The sequence below is a fragment of the Cydia strobilella genome, chromosome 25, assembly GCF_947568885.1.
Source record: "Cydia strobilella chromosome 25, ilCydStro3.1, whole genome shotgun sequence".
Lineage (NCBI taxonomy): Eukaryota > Metazoa > Arthropoda > Insecta > Lepidoptera > Tortricidae > Cydia > Cydia strobilella.
Window position 1 is genome coordinate 5724120 of NC_086065.1, and position 16575 is coordinate 5740694.

At 38.6% G+C, this 16575-nt stretch overlaps 1 protein-coding gene across 1 annotated transcript; it reads right to left on the reverse strand.

Annotated features, from left to right (window-relative positions):
• Positions 1-9182: 9182 nt before the first annotated feature.
• Positions 9183-12078, reverse strand: LOC134752710 (pro-neuropeptide Y-like). The gene is made up of 2 exons (XM_063688396.1): positions 11893-12078; positions 9183-11160 (listed from the first exon to the last, which is right to left on the reverse strand). The coding sequence occupies exons 1-2, from the start codon at positions 12057-12059 to the stop codon at positions 11037-11039; spliced, it is 291 nt and encodes a 96-aa protein (XP_063544466.1). The 5' UTR covers positions 12060-12078; the 3' UTR covers positions 9183-11036.
• Positions 12079-16575: the final 4497 nt, after the last annotated feature.

Genomic DNA, 16575 nt, shown 5'->3' on the forward strand with positions numbered 1-16575 from the left:
CCGGCAAACACCCATTGGCGAAGAAATCGCGATACGGAAATGGAGTTGGATAGGATATACTATTCGAAGAGGGGAAGCGAATAACGCAAACGTCGCTTTCGGTTGGAAACTACCGGACGGAAGCCGTGGCTCCGGGCGCCCTGTACACTCTTGGCAGCGGCGGTCCGTCATAAGTGAGCTACGAGCGGTCGGGTTGAGCTGGAGGGAGGCCAGAAGGGTCGCTGAAGATAGGAAGGCGTGGCGCGAGCTTGTGAAGGCCCTTTGCACCTCTGGGGTGCCATAGGACAACAACAACAACAAGGTAAATTTCACTTTTTATGTACTTTTAGCAGTTAATGAAGACGGAGTAATGTTTAAGAAATAATAAATAACGATATAAAATGATTAGAATAAAACATTTAGTGCCAATGTGGAATTACTGATCTGGTTTAAAAATAAAATAAATTCGTCGAAAAACACCTTTATTTAAGAAACAGTATACAAAGCGATTTTGTATAAATAAGTATATATATTTATTTTGTAGAACATTTAGATGTTGACAGTAACATCGATATATTTAATTGTCGATAAAATATTTTACTACCTACGTCACTTTAGTATAAGTGCCCCGAGTTATACCAGGTTTGCAAATGACCCTACGCCAAATTAAATAAGGAGTTTGTTATTGGGTAACAATGTAACATGTGATGTGACGGTTTTCCCCAGAACGTAATAATAACCCATTATTAGGGAATGTGAAAACAAACAACTGTATTTTTTATTTAATTGAGGTACAAAACCACAAAATATAAAATGGTTCCAACAGAAACCTAGAAATTCTATAGGTTTGTCAACCGGTCCGGCCTAGTGGATAGTGACCCTGCCTATGAAGCCGATGGTCCCAGGTTCAAATCCGGACAACTACATTTATTTGTGTACTCACCAGGTTCTAAATTGGATCCTGGTGAAATTGAGGGAACTCGTTACGTATTATCATTATCATTTTCATCATTTTACCATTCAGTCGCCCACTGCTGAGCATAGGCCTCTCTTCGTGTACACCACTTATCCCGGTCCTGGGCTAGTCTCATCCAAAAGTGTCCCGCGATTTTTCGAACGTCATCCACCCAACGAGCCAACGGACGCCAGGCGCTTCTTTCATCCGAAAGCGGCCACCTGCCATCACTCTGCCTAGCAACATGTCCCGCCCAACTCCATTTAAGCTTGATAATGACGTCACCCACATCTCATAGGCACAAATAAAGTGATTTAGGTATTTTTAGACACTTGGTTATTGCTCTTGGTAAGCACCATTTTGTAAGAGTAGTCGGGATGCCGTCGGGACAGTAGGCTGCAGTTCGAGCCCCAGTTTGGCGGGCTGAATGAAAGCAATAGGAGATTGACAGCCCGCCTGTTTTCGGCCGGGCTTCCCTACACAACATCGACATAAAGCACTAATTGCCAATGCGGAATTGCTGTTCAAGTGTCCAAGACCCTTAAACTCGTGAATATGCTCTAGAAAATAGATGGATTATACCTTGAAGAGGAAACTACTGATAAAATTCAAATCCGAACTCCTCAACAAAACATTCGAAATAAGGTGTTGAACTTAATATGTCTTAAACATTATATTTTCTTGTCAACATGACCTCTGCCCCTACCCTCTTATCACTCACTCATACATTACACGTATCATCTGAATATAAACACAGCACAAGACACATTGTGAGCATTCTAGTCGTGAATTTGAATCCGATCCATAGTGTCGTTCAAAAAATCATGGATGTCTTTACATCCCTTGTAAAAGTATCCAGTAAAAGTATGGCGATGGATACTTTTACTGGATCCGGCAGTCATCGGGAATCCTGTTTCTTTCTCGTCATCGATCGATCATAGTGTGGCTCGTGAGTTTAACAACACCACTGCTTTCACAAAAATAATACCTTCTAAAGACATAACCATCCGTGATGCCATCTACATCACACCTGAACTTATGTTTGTTGGCCATTCGAACGGCGATATTTTAAGATGTCTCTAAAAAACCCCAGCGTGTGCGAGATGTTCTACTCCTACAGCAGCTCTACACCTGTCACTGCAATGGATATTAATGGAGAGTATCTTTATGCATCGTTGTTGAACGGGGTTAAGCTGAGATGCGGCTTATATGAGAAAAACTCTTGCACGGCCTTCAATAATCACAACCAGATGAATGCCTTGGTGATATCGAGAGGATATATCCACGCTGGTACGCAAGATGAACGAATGCTGAGGTGCGAGCTTCATCAACCGAACACCTGCAGGAGTTTCAATACTTTCAACAGTGCTGTAACAGTATTAGCGGCCACGGAGAACTACATTTACGCTGCGTTGGTTTCAAAAGAGATCTGGCGCTGTTCAGTAAGTTCAGACAACAGCTGTCGCTTGTTTGAAAGTGGCTCAGCGTTCGGCAGCGAACTCCGAGGACTGACAGCTAAAAAAGCTTTCGTTATTGGTGTGACGAAAGGTGGTACGTGCTGGAACTGTACTCATGGTCATTCTTGTAAGTCAATTTCAGTGCCTGCCTCCGATTACACGAATACGGCTGTTTTTGACGGATCCCTTTACGCGGTACAGTCTTCAAACGTATGGAAATGCGAATGGGGTACGTTTAACTGTTCTATGTTCGATACTCACCAAAGAGCTGTAAGCATTATTTACGCCTACAGAACTTATAAAATGCAAGAGAGATTCGAAAACGAAGGGAAGACATGTTTGTCCGACGCTCGGTGCCCGCGATTTATGACTTACTACAAAGTTAACGAAAGACCGATTCTGGAGGTGTTCATCAAAGGCGGAAGACTGTATAATTCGCAAGGGGTTTTAGTGGACACGAGGGAAGCTGATATCGGACAATCGGGGCGAGCGGCGATCTTTGCCATGGGAGCAGATGGTCAAATCTTACTGTCAAATGTACATAACACCGTTCTGCGGACCTCCAGCCTGTTTGCTGGTAACCCTGTAGCCTCGGCTGGTGAGATGGTTGTCGAAGAAGGCGTTATAAAGTCTATCAGGGCATGCTCCGACCACTACCGGCCTGACGTCGAGCTGAATCAGCAGGTGATCGATGTTTTAATCATGAAAGGGTACACGGACAGGATCGAGTCTCTTCCTTGCTGCAGCGATAACGGGTGTGGCCAGGGAAATGTGGAAGAAAATATAGTTACGGATCAATAGATCATACTTTCTTCTTTATTCGTGTCCGTAACCTGTCTAGCCTAAGATACGTTATATATGATCGACCTTCACCGAGTCGTCTGATGGATGAAACTAATATTTTATGAAAGAAAATATGGCCCTGAACATAAATAAATAGGGTTTCCTAAAGAAATATGGTCAAGGCTATTTTTAATAAATTCTTGAAAATATTTTTTTTCTTCAAATTTCACCGAGTTGTCTGACGAACGAAATAAGTTCCAATGGAAAGTATACAACTTGTACAACATGAATAAATTAGGTTGCCTATCTTTTTCCGGTCACTATTATGAGGTTGCCGTGTTTAAACAGGTGAGTTTTTATCGATAACTGCACTCATCTGTCTGACGCTTGAATTATATATCAAAATAATGGTAATTTTATTGCGAATATAGTGGTATAGGGTTGCCTGCGAAAATCCGGTCACAAATAAGGGTTGCCAGGCTTTTAAAGAAAATAAGAAGGAAAGACTTTTACGGATAACTCAAAAACGGCTTAACTGATCACGATTGTTTTAAATTTATGTGATTTATTTCATAATTTTTGGATGCATGGTTCAAAAGTTAGAAGGAAAAACCCTCATTTTTTCGAACTGTCAAAACGATTTTGCTACTATGAAATTTATATGAAACACTAGCATGTGACGTCACAATCAAATTATCTACTCTTTATAGATTTTTACGGGTTTTAAAATAGAAATTGTGTCAAAAAATAATTGCTGTCTACGTTTCTCTATTAATCTTCTGGTGCTTTATTTCATGCATGGTGTAAAATAATTTATTTTAAATACAGTCAAATAGGCTATTCAAGCGTCAGACAGATGAGTGCAATTATCGATAAAAACTCACTCACAAACTCAAACACGGCAACCTCATAATAGTGACCGGAAAAAGATAGGAAACCTAATTTATTCATGTTGCACAAGTTGTATACTTTCCATTGGAACTTATTTCGTTCGTCAGACAAGTTGGTGAAATTTAAATAAAATAAAAATATTTTCAAAAATTTACTAAAAATAGCCATGACCATATTTCTTTAGGCAACCCTATTTATTTATGTTCAGTAACATATTTTCTTTTATTAAATATAAGTTTCATTCGTCAGACGTCTCGGTGAAGGTGGACCATATATACCGTATCTCCTACTAGTCGGTCTCTACACCGGAACGGGCGATATGTCAATGTTGTATGTAAGTTAGTCTAAAAGGTATGTAAGCTTTGGGCCCTACACTCAAAAATAAAGGTTATTTTATTGGATTTTCCATGTTTTGTTTTGCTCAGCAACCGTGTTTTGGGGTAGCTTCAAAACGAGGTAATTTTAAAGTTAACAAATATGTAACTAGAAGCATTTTCTGCTATAGCGACAGTAAGCGTTTCATTCGGTTCTTGTCTGTTTGTCTGATTTAATTTCTTGTCTTTTAATTACTTATACAACAACTCAAGTCTTGGAGACCCTTTACACCTCTAAGGATAATTTGATGATCGTTTTTTTTTTATTATAAATATTTTATCTCTGACACCTAGAGACTTTTACATATCTAAACAATTTTAGTACTTGTCTGTTGTTTGTATATTTTTATTAGTTTTTTTTTGGTGTTATTCGGCATTTAGACTGGATACATCTCTAAAAAAGTATCTAATATTTCATTGATGGGTCCATGGGTCCGGAGAGAGTGGCACCGGTATTTCTAAATGGTGAATCAGTGCGGGTTGTAAGACAATTCAAGTATTTAGGACATATACTATGCGATAACATGCAGGACGATCTAGACATGGAGCGTGAACGAAGGGCCCTGGCAATACGTAGTAATATGCTGGCGCGCAGGTTCGCTAAGTGCTCTAGGGAAGTTAAGCTTGTGCTATTTCGGGCATATTGCCAAAGTTTTTATACTTGCCAACTATGGACGAAATATACACGAAAAGCTTACAGCATCCTTAGAGTACAGTACAATGACGCTTTGCGAATTCTGACCAAACAACCACGGTTCTGCAGTGCGTCAGCGATGTTTGTTGAAGCCAGGGTACCTGACTTCTTTGCCATTATTAGAAACCGAATAGCGTCGTTCTGGAACAGGGTACGCATTTCTAATAATAGGCTTATTGTGACAGTAAATGAAAACATTTACCAAAATGCGTTTTTCCTGCATTGGTTGTCCGCGCATCAGCAACCGAACCGTAAGTAGTTTAGTTTTTTAGTTTTTAGTGAGTTTTATTTTATTATATTTTTATTCTATTTTATTTTTACCGTATTTCTTTTTATGTTTTATTGTATTGTATGTAATGGGTCTATTGCCTGAATAAAGAAACATTCATTCATTCATTGATTCCATATTAGTAATTTTTGGTTAATTTTATTGCTTGTAAAAATAGACATGTAAAAATGCCCCTGTGGCCTATTTGCTGAAAAAATGTTTCATGATGTTTGATGGAGCGTAATTGTTGCCAAAGTAAGAAGTGCTTTTTGTTTAGTATATATCTATCAAATTTACTTTATATACCCCATATTGTCTTCGGTTACCGCGATAGTTACTCATGAAATAAAACTATGAAAACGGATTATATCGCGTATATTGAATTTATAATACATCCCGACGTTTCGAACTCTTTACAGCGTTCGTGGTCAACGGGTGACTGAGGAAAAATTACAAAATGCAAAAATACCCACATACTAAAATAATGAACAATCATAGACTACAAACTTTAAGGCTGGTTGTACATGCAAAATCGGTTCATAAGGCTAGTTATACACTATAATTATTTTTCAAGTAAAGATATATATATATACGCGATAAAAATAAACTATACCGGCTCCAACCCTACACCACGGACCCGAGAAGATTTAATTCCCTCCTAAATTGTAGGAGGGTATCCCAATATGGGACCGGCAACAAACTCGGCGGGACACATCTTATCAAAACATCAGAATGTCCAGCATCATCCAACACTACGGTCTCACAGTCTATGTCTCGCTTGCTCCTTTATCAGGTGGACTACAGGATCCCAAGCTGGTGGTAGAGAAAAGCCATCTTCCCTATTAAAGTTTGGATATTTCTTAATCTCAATGGCCTCGCGCAGCATTCTGGGTATGTAACGCTTCTCCGTGGCAAGAACCAGAGGCTTATCAAACTTGATTGAGTGATTGGCTTTATCCATGACATGCTCACAGACAGCAGACCTAGGTCGACGGTGCTTGACATCAGCTATGTGTTCCTTCACCCGAGTGGAAATGCTCCGTTTCGTCTGCCCGACATATGATAGGCCACACTCACAGTCCAGCCTGTACACTCCTGCAGTCTGTAGAGGGGTATTGCATTTTACAGGCCTCAGGAATTGTGACATCTTCTTCATTGGCTTGAAATATGTTTTTATAGAAGCACGCTTCAAGATGTGGCTGATCCTGTCCGTGACCCCCCTGACAAAAGGCAGAATGGCAGGCCTGCGCTCGACTGTGGGGATCTTAATGTGGGACCTCTGGTTGACCCGCGGTATCCTGAGCTCGTTTGCCTGGAGCGCGCGCCTGGCATGCTGGAGCTCCGCGGCCAGATGCTGGTCATCACATATCCTCTGGGCTCTCTGAAACAAAGATTTGCCTACTGTAACAAGTTGACTGGGATGGTGATGCGATTTGCCATTTAAGTACCTATCAGTATGAGTAGGTTTCCTATACACAGTGCGACCTAGGGTGTTATCAGGATTTCTTTTTACCAATACATCTAAGAAGGGGAGAGAACAGTCTTTTTCCAACTCCATAGTAAATTTTATTTTGCTATGGATGGAATTTAGGTGATCCAAGAAAGTTGAAACACTACTTTTTGGAAGTATAGTAAAAGTGTCATCTACGTATCTTTTAAATATCTTCGGTCGCACAGGAGCCAATGAGAGTGCCCTCTCCTCGAAGTCCTCCATAAAGATGTCAGCGACTACTGGAGACACCGGAGACCCCATGGCCACGCCGTCGACTTGAAGGTAGAATTCACCATTCCATAGCAAGTAGCCAGATGTAAGGCAATGTTCCAACAGCTTAGCATATTCCTCTGACATGTTCTGCTCACATAACCTCTTCTTGACAATTTCAATGCAGTCTTGTACCGGTAGGCTTGTAAATAGCGACTGGACGTCAAAACTGGCCATGGGGTCTCCGGTGTCTCCAGTAGTCGCTGACATCTTTATGGAGGACTTCGAGGAGAGGGCACTCTCATTGGCTCCTGTGCGACCGAAGATATTTAAAAGATACGTAGATGACACTTTTACTATACTTCCAAAAAGTAGTGTTTCAACTTTCTTGGATCACCTAAATTCCATCCATAGCAAAATAAAATTTACTATGGAGTTGGAAAAAGACTGTTCTCTCCCCTTCTTAGATGTATTGGTAAAAAGAAATCCTGATAACACCCTAGGTCGCACTGTGTATAGGAAACCTACTCATACTGATAGGTACTTAAATGGCAAATCGCATCACCATCCCAGTCAACTTGTTACAGTAGGCAAATCTTTGTTTCAGAGAGCCCAGAGGATATGTGATGACCAGCATCTGGCCGCGGAGCTCCAGCATGCCAGGCGCGCGCTCCAGGCAAACGAGCTCAGGATACCGCGGGTCAACCAGAGGTCCCACATTAAGATCCCCACAGTCGAGCGCAGGCCTGCCATTCTGCCTTTTGTCAGGGGGGTCACGGACAGGATCAGCCACATCTTGAAGCGTGCTTCTATAAAAACATATTTCAAGCCAATGAAGAAGATGTCACAATTCCTGAGGCCTGTAAAATGCAATACCCCTCTACAGACTGCGGGAGTGTACAGGCTGGACTGTGAGTGTGGCCTATCATATGTCGGGCAGACGAAACGGAGCATTTCCACTCGGGTGAAGGAACACATAGCTGATGTCAAGCACCGTCGACCTAGGTCTGCTGTCTGTGAGCATGTCATGGATAAAGCCAATCACTCAATCAAGTTTGATAAGCCTCTGGTTCTTGCCAAGGAGAAGCGTTACATACCCAGAATGCTGCGCGAGGCCATTGAGATTAAGAAATATCCAAACTTTAATAGGGAAGATGGCTTTTCTCTACCACCAGCTTGGGATCCTGTAGTCCACCTGATAAAGGAGCAAGCGAGACATAGACTGTGAGACCGTAGTGTTGGATGATGCTGGACATTCTGATGTTTTGATAAGATGTGTCCCGCCGAGTTTGTTGCCGGTCCCATATTGGGATACCCTCCTACAATTTAGGAGGGAATTAAATCTTCTCGGGTCCGTGGTGTAGGGTTGGAGCCGGCATAGTTTATTTTTATCGCGTATATATATATATCTTTACTTGAAAAATAATTATAGTGTTTAACTAGCCTTATGAACCGATTTTGCATGTACAACCAGCCTTAAAGTTTGTAGTCTATGATTGTTCATTATTTTAGTATGTGGGTATTTTTGCATTTTGTAATTTTTCCTCAGTCACCCGTTGACCAGGAACGCTGTAAAGAGTTCGAAACGTCGGGATGTATTATAAATTCAATATACGCGATATAATCCGTTTTCATAGTTTTATTTTATATACCCCAATCAACCCCAATGCACACAATTCGTATCCAAGATATAAGGATTACCTATTGAGAGTTCATACACTTGCTTGATTTGCTGTATAAGTACTTGCTATTTGCGTTAGTCATAGTCATAGTCATTTATTTTATAAAGCCAATTTACAAGTCAGTTGCTAAATAACATCAAATTACTATACAGTAAAGTTCATCGATTAAGTTACATCATATTAAAATAACAGTAAAATAACTTACATTAAAAATTACAATAATTCATTAAGTATATAAATAGTAAAGTCACAAATTCGTTAAGTGGCAAATGTATGAACTCGCAATAAAAACTAGCTACTCAATGTGTATAAACAGGCCACAATGTGTGAAGGCCAGCCACTTACCCCGCAGTTGCCCCGCAGCCACATTTATCCATATTGATAAATAAAACAACTGTAACTTTGAAACTTTTGCATTTTGGAATACAATTACAGCTAATTACCCATAACTGTTCATATTTTACACTACTTTTTATTAGAATTATTGAATCCCTGAAAATAATTTATCACCCAGCCTGTAAATTATGTTTAGGGATTAATTATCAGAATTATTAAAATAATAATTGACTAGACAGGTAGCAATAATTGACTATAATAAATAAATAATCGATATATATGTATAGTTACAGAAAATTATTAAAATAAAGTAAATATTACAAGTGTTAATTTTCTTTAAAACGCCAAAATCACTTTGCTTTTTACGTTTTTGTTTTAAAATGATTATAAAAATCAACAAACATTTTATGATAATTGCAATAACAAATGTATCTTTTGTGGAGCGTAAGAATTATCCATCCAACCCGGAGCAAAGTTGACCTAATGAGGGCTACCGTTTTTGTGCTCACCAGTTGGCGCCACTGTAGATGTAGGTCCAGAAAAACAGATCTAAAAATTATTCTATGCTTATCTTTATAAAATCAATACGTTCTAATATACACAAAGGTATTTTAACGTCTAAACGTGCCATTTTTTCAACCTGTTTAATTTTGCATATATTTTAGTTGGCGCTTTTTTTAAACCACTTTAATTGAGCTATGTCTATTGTTTACCATGATTAATCAGAGATGGACAAATATTTACCACAATTATGAATGAGGAGTGAAATTCCTCGATAAAAAGTTTGAAACCCCCAAAACTTCTATGCATTTGACATTTTGAAAGACCATCTACACTAGCCGCTAGCGAAATTAAACACGGTAGCCCTCATTGTCTTTTTGGTTGGTTATGGTGCACAATACACGGCGTTTTAGTCAAATGCTAAAATAAATTAATTTTATTATAGGTACATCATTAGATTTCCCAAAAAGGAAGTTTAAAGGTAGGTAATTAACAAATACATATTGCTCTTTTATGCCTTTAATTATTGCAGCAGTAAGAGCTCGTCGTTTTAAATGTTTATTTTATTTATTTTTTTAATCAGTCATATAACAAACAAATAAAATAAATTGTATTTACCATGTATAATTTTAAAGCCTCTGCAATATTTAAGGTAGGTATTTAATATTGCTAGCAATATTCCCGGGGAGATCATTCTAGAAATTTATATACTAATCATTTGACATATATACCAAAAATCTTGTTAGTGTAAAGAAAATTATACTAAACTAAAATCTCATTCAAAGGTTTAAAAAAACAGATCACATTACTAATATATGCTACATATTATCTCCAGCAGTTAAACATTTGCGGGTATTCGTAATATCTTCGTTGATATCAAAGATACATTGATTGAGATACAATACAAGATACCATACGGCGCCGAGCTAGCTCCCATTTTTACCTGTAAATATGTGTACATAGGTAGATATTTTTAGTTAATTAAATTTAGTATTATTTCTATTTTTATATTTTTGTTTGAAAATTAATTTAATATATATAGATACAATACAATCAATTCTCTTTGGTTTATATAGACCCGGACCAAGCTAACTTTACATGGCATTTGCAATGACAAAGTTTGACATTGTCGTCATTAATGTATTTTTTATGGCGTTTAAAAGACACTCGCTATAGTTAGCTTAAACACTGAATTTTTTTAAAGGAGTATTATACAAACTATATTTTCCTTTCCAAAAAAGCTCATCGGGAATACTACCAACAGAAATTAAAGTCATCATATTAATGTTTCGCAAGAATCTATGCTATATGCTCACTTGTTTAAGTCCATGAAAAACATATACAAGCAATATATATTGCTAACGTTTCGGCAATATTTCCGGCAATATTGCCAAGTTCTAATGCAGTCATCATTTTACTGGTACGCGAGGGCCTTAAATACTGTATCTTCGTTCAGATTCTGGAGGCTGTGGTCGAAAAAAGGGAACTCCTTGAATATTACCGACGCGTCCGATATGTGCATCTGTCTTTTGCCGTAACTGGAAAGAAAAGAGTACTTTTAATTAAGTGAAAATAATATTGTCTTCGGTTACCGCGATAATTACTCATGAAATAAAACTATGAAACCCGTCACCCGTTGACCACGAACGCTGTAGAGGGTTCGAAACGTCGGGATGTATTATAAATTCAATATACGCGATATAATCCGTTTTCATAGTTTTATTTCATAAGTGAAAATAATTAAAAAACGTGAGTTTTGAATAAATCTTACCCCAAAAAACCGCTCCCATACAATCAAAGTTACGGTCTCATTTTAAAACGATATATAAAATAAATATAAACATTAAAGTGACATGTATATGTCTGGTATTAGTTTTTGTTGATAATAGTACATTACGATACAAGTGCGAAAAATAGGATATTCGCAACGAGTGGCAATAAAAACACGACCGAAGGGAGTGTTTTAAATTAAAATCGACAAGATTTGCGAATTACCTATTCGCACATTTATCGTACAACCTTTGGTACAACGTTTTAAAGTACATAGTTACGTAATGTGCTAATTATCGCACTTTTCTACATAAATTATAAGTCAGAGAGATGCAGACTGATAAACAGTGTTAAGGTAACATTTGGATGGCGACTGCATTCAACACTGCAGCAGTTACTGCTGCAGTGTTGACGCGGGCGATGTCACTTTCAATTCCCGTGGTAAATTGAAAGACTGGTGCCCTTAAAAGTCCACCCGAAATCAGCTACAACAGTCTCACCGGCCCCGGCCGTGCACAGAGTAGTATTCCTGCAGCTCCTTCAGATAGTTGGAGATCTGTTCAGCCGTGTCGAAGCGCTCCGGGCGCCGCGGGCGCGGGCTTAGCTCGAGGCCGTCGCTCCACAAGATGGCCGACACGAACAAAATGGCCGCCACTAGCAGTCGCATGATGCTGGAATGTGAAAGGTTATATGTTAAAGCGTGTTTAGAAAGCTGGGCTATTGTACAAAGTTTGGTTTTAATGATATAATAAAATCGGCCAATGGGCCGTAACGTAATTACAACAAAGTGAGAATCTCTTCCTTTTGGAATTTTGAAGTCGGTTAAAAACTGTGACTTCTGTCAAGCCTATCGGGGATAGCCATCTCATTCTCATTCTCTCAGTTTTGTCTAAGCTATTTATATTAGATGTAACGAGATGCCCATTCTTATAACCAACCAACATACCAATATTTACCTACCAATGCAAAATAAATAGAATAAACTCAGTATTCATCAAACAACCTGCATATCAAGTATGAAACGATTCTTCCCCGGATCGCTGATTATCGGGACGTGACTAGCGTCTGCCATTTTGAAATAAAGTTGGCACATATATATTTGATATGTTTAGAGACAAAGGCCGTAAGCGCCATGTCCGATAGTGGCTGTTATGTCGTTTTAAACGACGAATGTCTAAATTCTAAATACGATAACGCTGATGACGTAACAATATATTCTCATAAAGATAATAAATAGTTATTATTGTGCAAATAGGCAAGTTATTTTTATTTTGGCGTATTGGTATATGCCTTTATTTAATTTATCGTGCAATCAGAGTATCCGAATCGAATCTATATTTCGGTATATCTGAATCTCGTACCTATGTTAGCTACCAAAGAATGAATCGAACGAGTGAATGAAAGTAGGACAGAAAAGAGTCGTGGAATGTAAGGGAACCAGTACATTCTATGACTGTTTATATAAGATACAAATTGCTACGTTACCAATTATTTATTCAATATTTGACAGATTCCTATCAATTCCTATAAAGATTCTAGGATGAACTAGCGTTACCTAGTTTGCGTTTGTAACAGCGCCATCTTTCATGAAATTTGAACATCAAACTAAACAATGACCGTTCTCTTTCCGCACAAACTAGTTATGAATGTATTATCAAAAAATAATAATATAAGGTCCTAAATGACTGCTGAAATAAATTGAGGGAATAGAACTGTTATTTTATTATCTGGTTTAAATATAGCTTTAAAAAGCAGCAAGCAGCTGTAAAATATCCCTAGCTTTCATGATATATTCCTTGACTTAACTAAAGAGAATTAAGTACATATAGTGCTCACTCCATACATCAGTTTTGTTACCTACTACTATTATTATTTTCATAGTCGACATCTAGCGTCAAGTAGTGGATTTATCAGTACTGCTACTCGACAATAGATGTCGCGACGAACGGAGTCTAATGCTTAACGATTTTCGGCTAATATTATAACCGGATTAACCGGAACTCTATTTTCAACTCCTTCTGTTTGTAATATTAGTTGTAAATTATTTAGCAATACACTTTTCGTCAGTCGCGACACACGTGACATCTAGTGTCGAGTAGCAGTACTGATAATTCCGCTACTTGACGCTAGATGTAGACTACGAAAATAATGTCATTTGGTAACAAAACTGATGTATGGAGTGAGCACTATGTCTACTTAATTCTCTTTGACTTAACTAAGTAATCTAAAATCGCAAAAGTCGCCAAGAATCTTGAAAGTTTAAGATTAACTGCAAGCAACTTAAACTTTTTATTCCTTTTTAAAAAATTTCTAAACTTTTAATTTACTTCATTAAGTTTCAGGCCCGGAAAATGAGCGGTAGGTGCGTTTGGCGTTAAACCAGGAGATAGTGGGTTCTGCTTTACGGTGAAAAAAAAACTTCTAGGGAGCCCTACAAGACTAATAAAACGTGGGACGGGTACCGCCGTGGCCGGGTGGTCTAGTGGTCGGACGTTAGCCGCGTAAGTTAAAGGCGCGGGTTCGATTCCCGCCTCAGCCACCGGTGGACTTGGTCACTTTTCTTTAGTGTATGTTATCTATTTCAGTTTATAATAAAACGTAGTTTTGCGAACAGCAACCACGAAACCACGCAAGAAATTAACAGAACTTTAAGGCCACGGCCACGCAGACGCACGTCCCAGGGTTAGTCAACTAACTCGGAGTAAACCGTTTATACTGGGTTAAACTGTACTGTATAAACTACGAGTTAGTTGGCTAACCCTGAAACGCCCGAAGTGGCCCTCAGTGTTAAAACAAAGTAAAAATATACTCCCACATAGAAAACATCCATAGGTAACCCGGGAACAAATATTATAATGATAACAGTAAAATAAATTTGAAATTTAATATTTTGCAGCGCATACTCCATTCCGCCAATCTGCCGGATTGCTACTTCATCACGCTTCAAACTTTTAGACGAAACATTATCCTTCTAATGTCAACTCATGTAAATATGAACCAATATTGAGTTTTTATGCTGAAAAAAGTGTTCCAAAATATATTTTTCGGTACCGTCCATTCCGTTAGGGGAGACCGAGGTAAGTTAAAACAGAGGTAAGTTGAAACAACATAATTTTTTCGGTATTTATAATCGTCTTGAGACAAGGAAGCGTATCGAGGGACCAGCGGACGGTGGGAAAAGGCTAAATATCGTTTTTCTACCTCGATAAAGCTGGCCATACACACTAGGGTACGCCTGCGCAGTTTTACCTGTAGTTTAACTGCACAGGTAAAGTTGGTTAGAAAACTGCGCAGTCGAATGCCAAATACGCTACGTTTTACCTGTGCAGTTGGCAAAAATGCGCAGGATGGTCCTGTAACATGAAAAAATGAAAGGGCCCTGGAGTGAAAGTGCCTTAAAACCTTCAGTTAGCTCATTTTATTTAAACGAAACATTCTTTTATTTTTAAAAAGATACAAAACTGCACTCAAGGATATTTCATTTTTTTTTTAATTTTTAGTGTTGTCTTGAGTACTAAATATTGAGTACAGCTGTCAGCACCGCTGTTTTCTGGGCATCCACTGTTTAGGGGAACCTCGTCACGAGAGAAGAAGAAGTACTAGTAGTAGTAGATATTCGATTTTATGGATATTTTGTACGACAGACGAGTGTAAGACCTAATGTTTCTTGGAGAATTGTTATCATTAACATTAACTGTATCGACTGTGGAATAAAATAGAGGGTGTATATTTTTCGAAATTTTTTGTCGGGCGAGACAAGCGAATTAAAAAAAACCTTTGAATGTAGTTTTGTTTCTACCTATATTCAAAAATAAAAGAATGTTTCCTTTAAGTAAAATGAGCTAACTTAAGGTTTTAAAGTACCTTCCCTCCAGGGCCCATACATTTTTTCCACGCTGTATATTTGTATTTCTTATGTTCTTTATGAATTTCTTCTATTAACTAATCACACGACTTTAGTTTAAATTCCCGTGTTTTTCTTTAGTCAAATTATTATTTTAAATTGCTCTAGTTATTTATAGCATTACCACGAAACATTATATTCTAGTTGTTATCATAACCCGCCCATTATCACGGAGATATAGAATAATCCCATAATTTATTATTGATTGCATAATCAATATATTAATTTAGAATATTTAGATATCAGTGATTGTCGGTGTGATTTTGTATTCCTAGAAAATTTAGTGAAGCTAAAAAATGCTAATTATAGGACATTCTTACACAAATTGACTAAGCCCCACGGTAAGCTTAAGAAGGCTTGTTTTGTGGGTACTTAGACAACGATATAAATAATAGTTATACAAATACTTAAATGTCTTTTGTTGCGCCTGCGAACGGGTTTCAGCAGGCGTTCTACATGACATTAAAGCTCTCCGGGGCCTCTACGTGTTGGATCTATATCCCCACGCAAGCCTATCCAAAGACCGGGATTTATAGGCCCGTGATATACGATAGATATATATTAACACCCCCCCCCCCGTCTGCAGCCATTGTGCTGTAGCGGTGGTCTGTAGGAACGCTCGCGCTTACTTTTTTACCATCATATGCATTATTTATCATGTTGTGTACACCTATGATCAACGAATAAATAATTTGTTTGTTTGTTTGTTCTACATACAGCACCAGCCCGTGTTTGCGGACCACCACCTCCGGAGGCCCTTGATGGCCTCGTTTTCTTGTGGACCGTATCCAGTACGGTCGCCCTCTCAGGGACCACGTGTGTGAAGGATGGCAGGCGTCCCCGTGCCTGTCATCTTGAGGTCAACCTACGAAGGCAGGTGGCGGTCATGTACGACCCGTCTGCGTCGAGCACGCTTGCGGCGCCGTGGGTCGGCCATTGGGTCGATCTCCCTTGGCGCGTTCCGCCATTTCCTTCTACTGTATGACGTCTTCGCAGAAGGTCTTTACAGCTTACAAATAAATGCCCTTACCCAACCCAGCGTAACTTGGATTAAGTATATGGGAGCGGCTTTTTGGCGACGGATTCGGGAGATTCGGTGATATAAAAATTTGTTTTATACTCAAAACTTAGCTAGTTTCTATTAGAAAACCACAGTGATACCTACATATACCTGCTGCTGACTTTTCCCCATAACTAATTATCCAAAATTAACCGCCCGTTATAAATAGCCCGGTGTTCCAGAGTTAACAAGCGGTTCGCTATGTGCTTAGCTCTCCAG

Excerpts from the sequence above, each read along its gene's own strand:
- LOC134752710 (XM_063688396.1), bottom strand. The coding sequence starts at position 12,059 with ATGCGACTGCTAGTGGCGGCCATTTTGTTCGTGTCGGCCATCTTGTGG. Across the intron at positions 11,161-11,892 it reads TCTGTGCACGGCCGGGGCCG|TTACGGCAAAAGACAGATGC; the intron begins GTGAGACTGTTG and ends TTTTCTTTCCAG.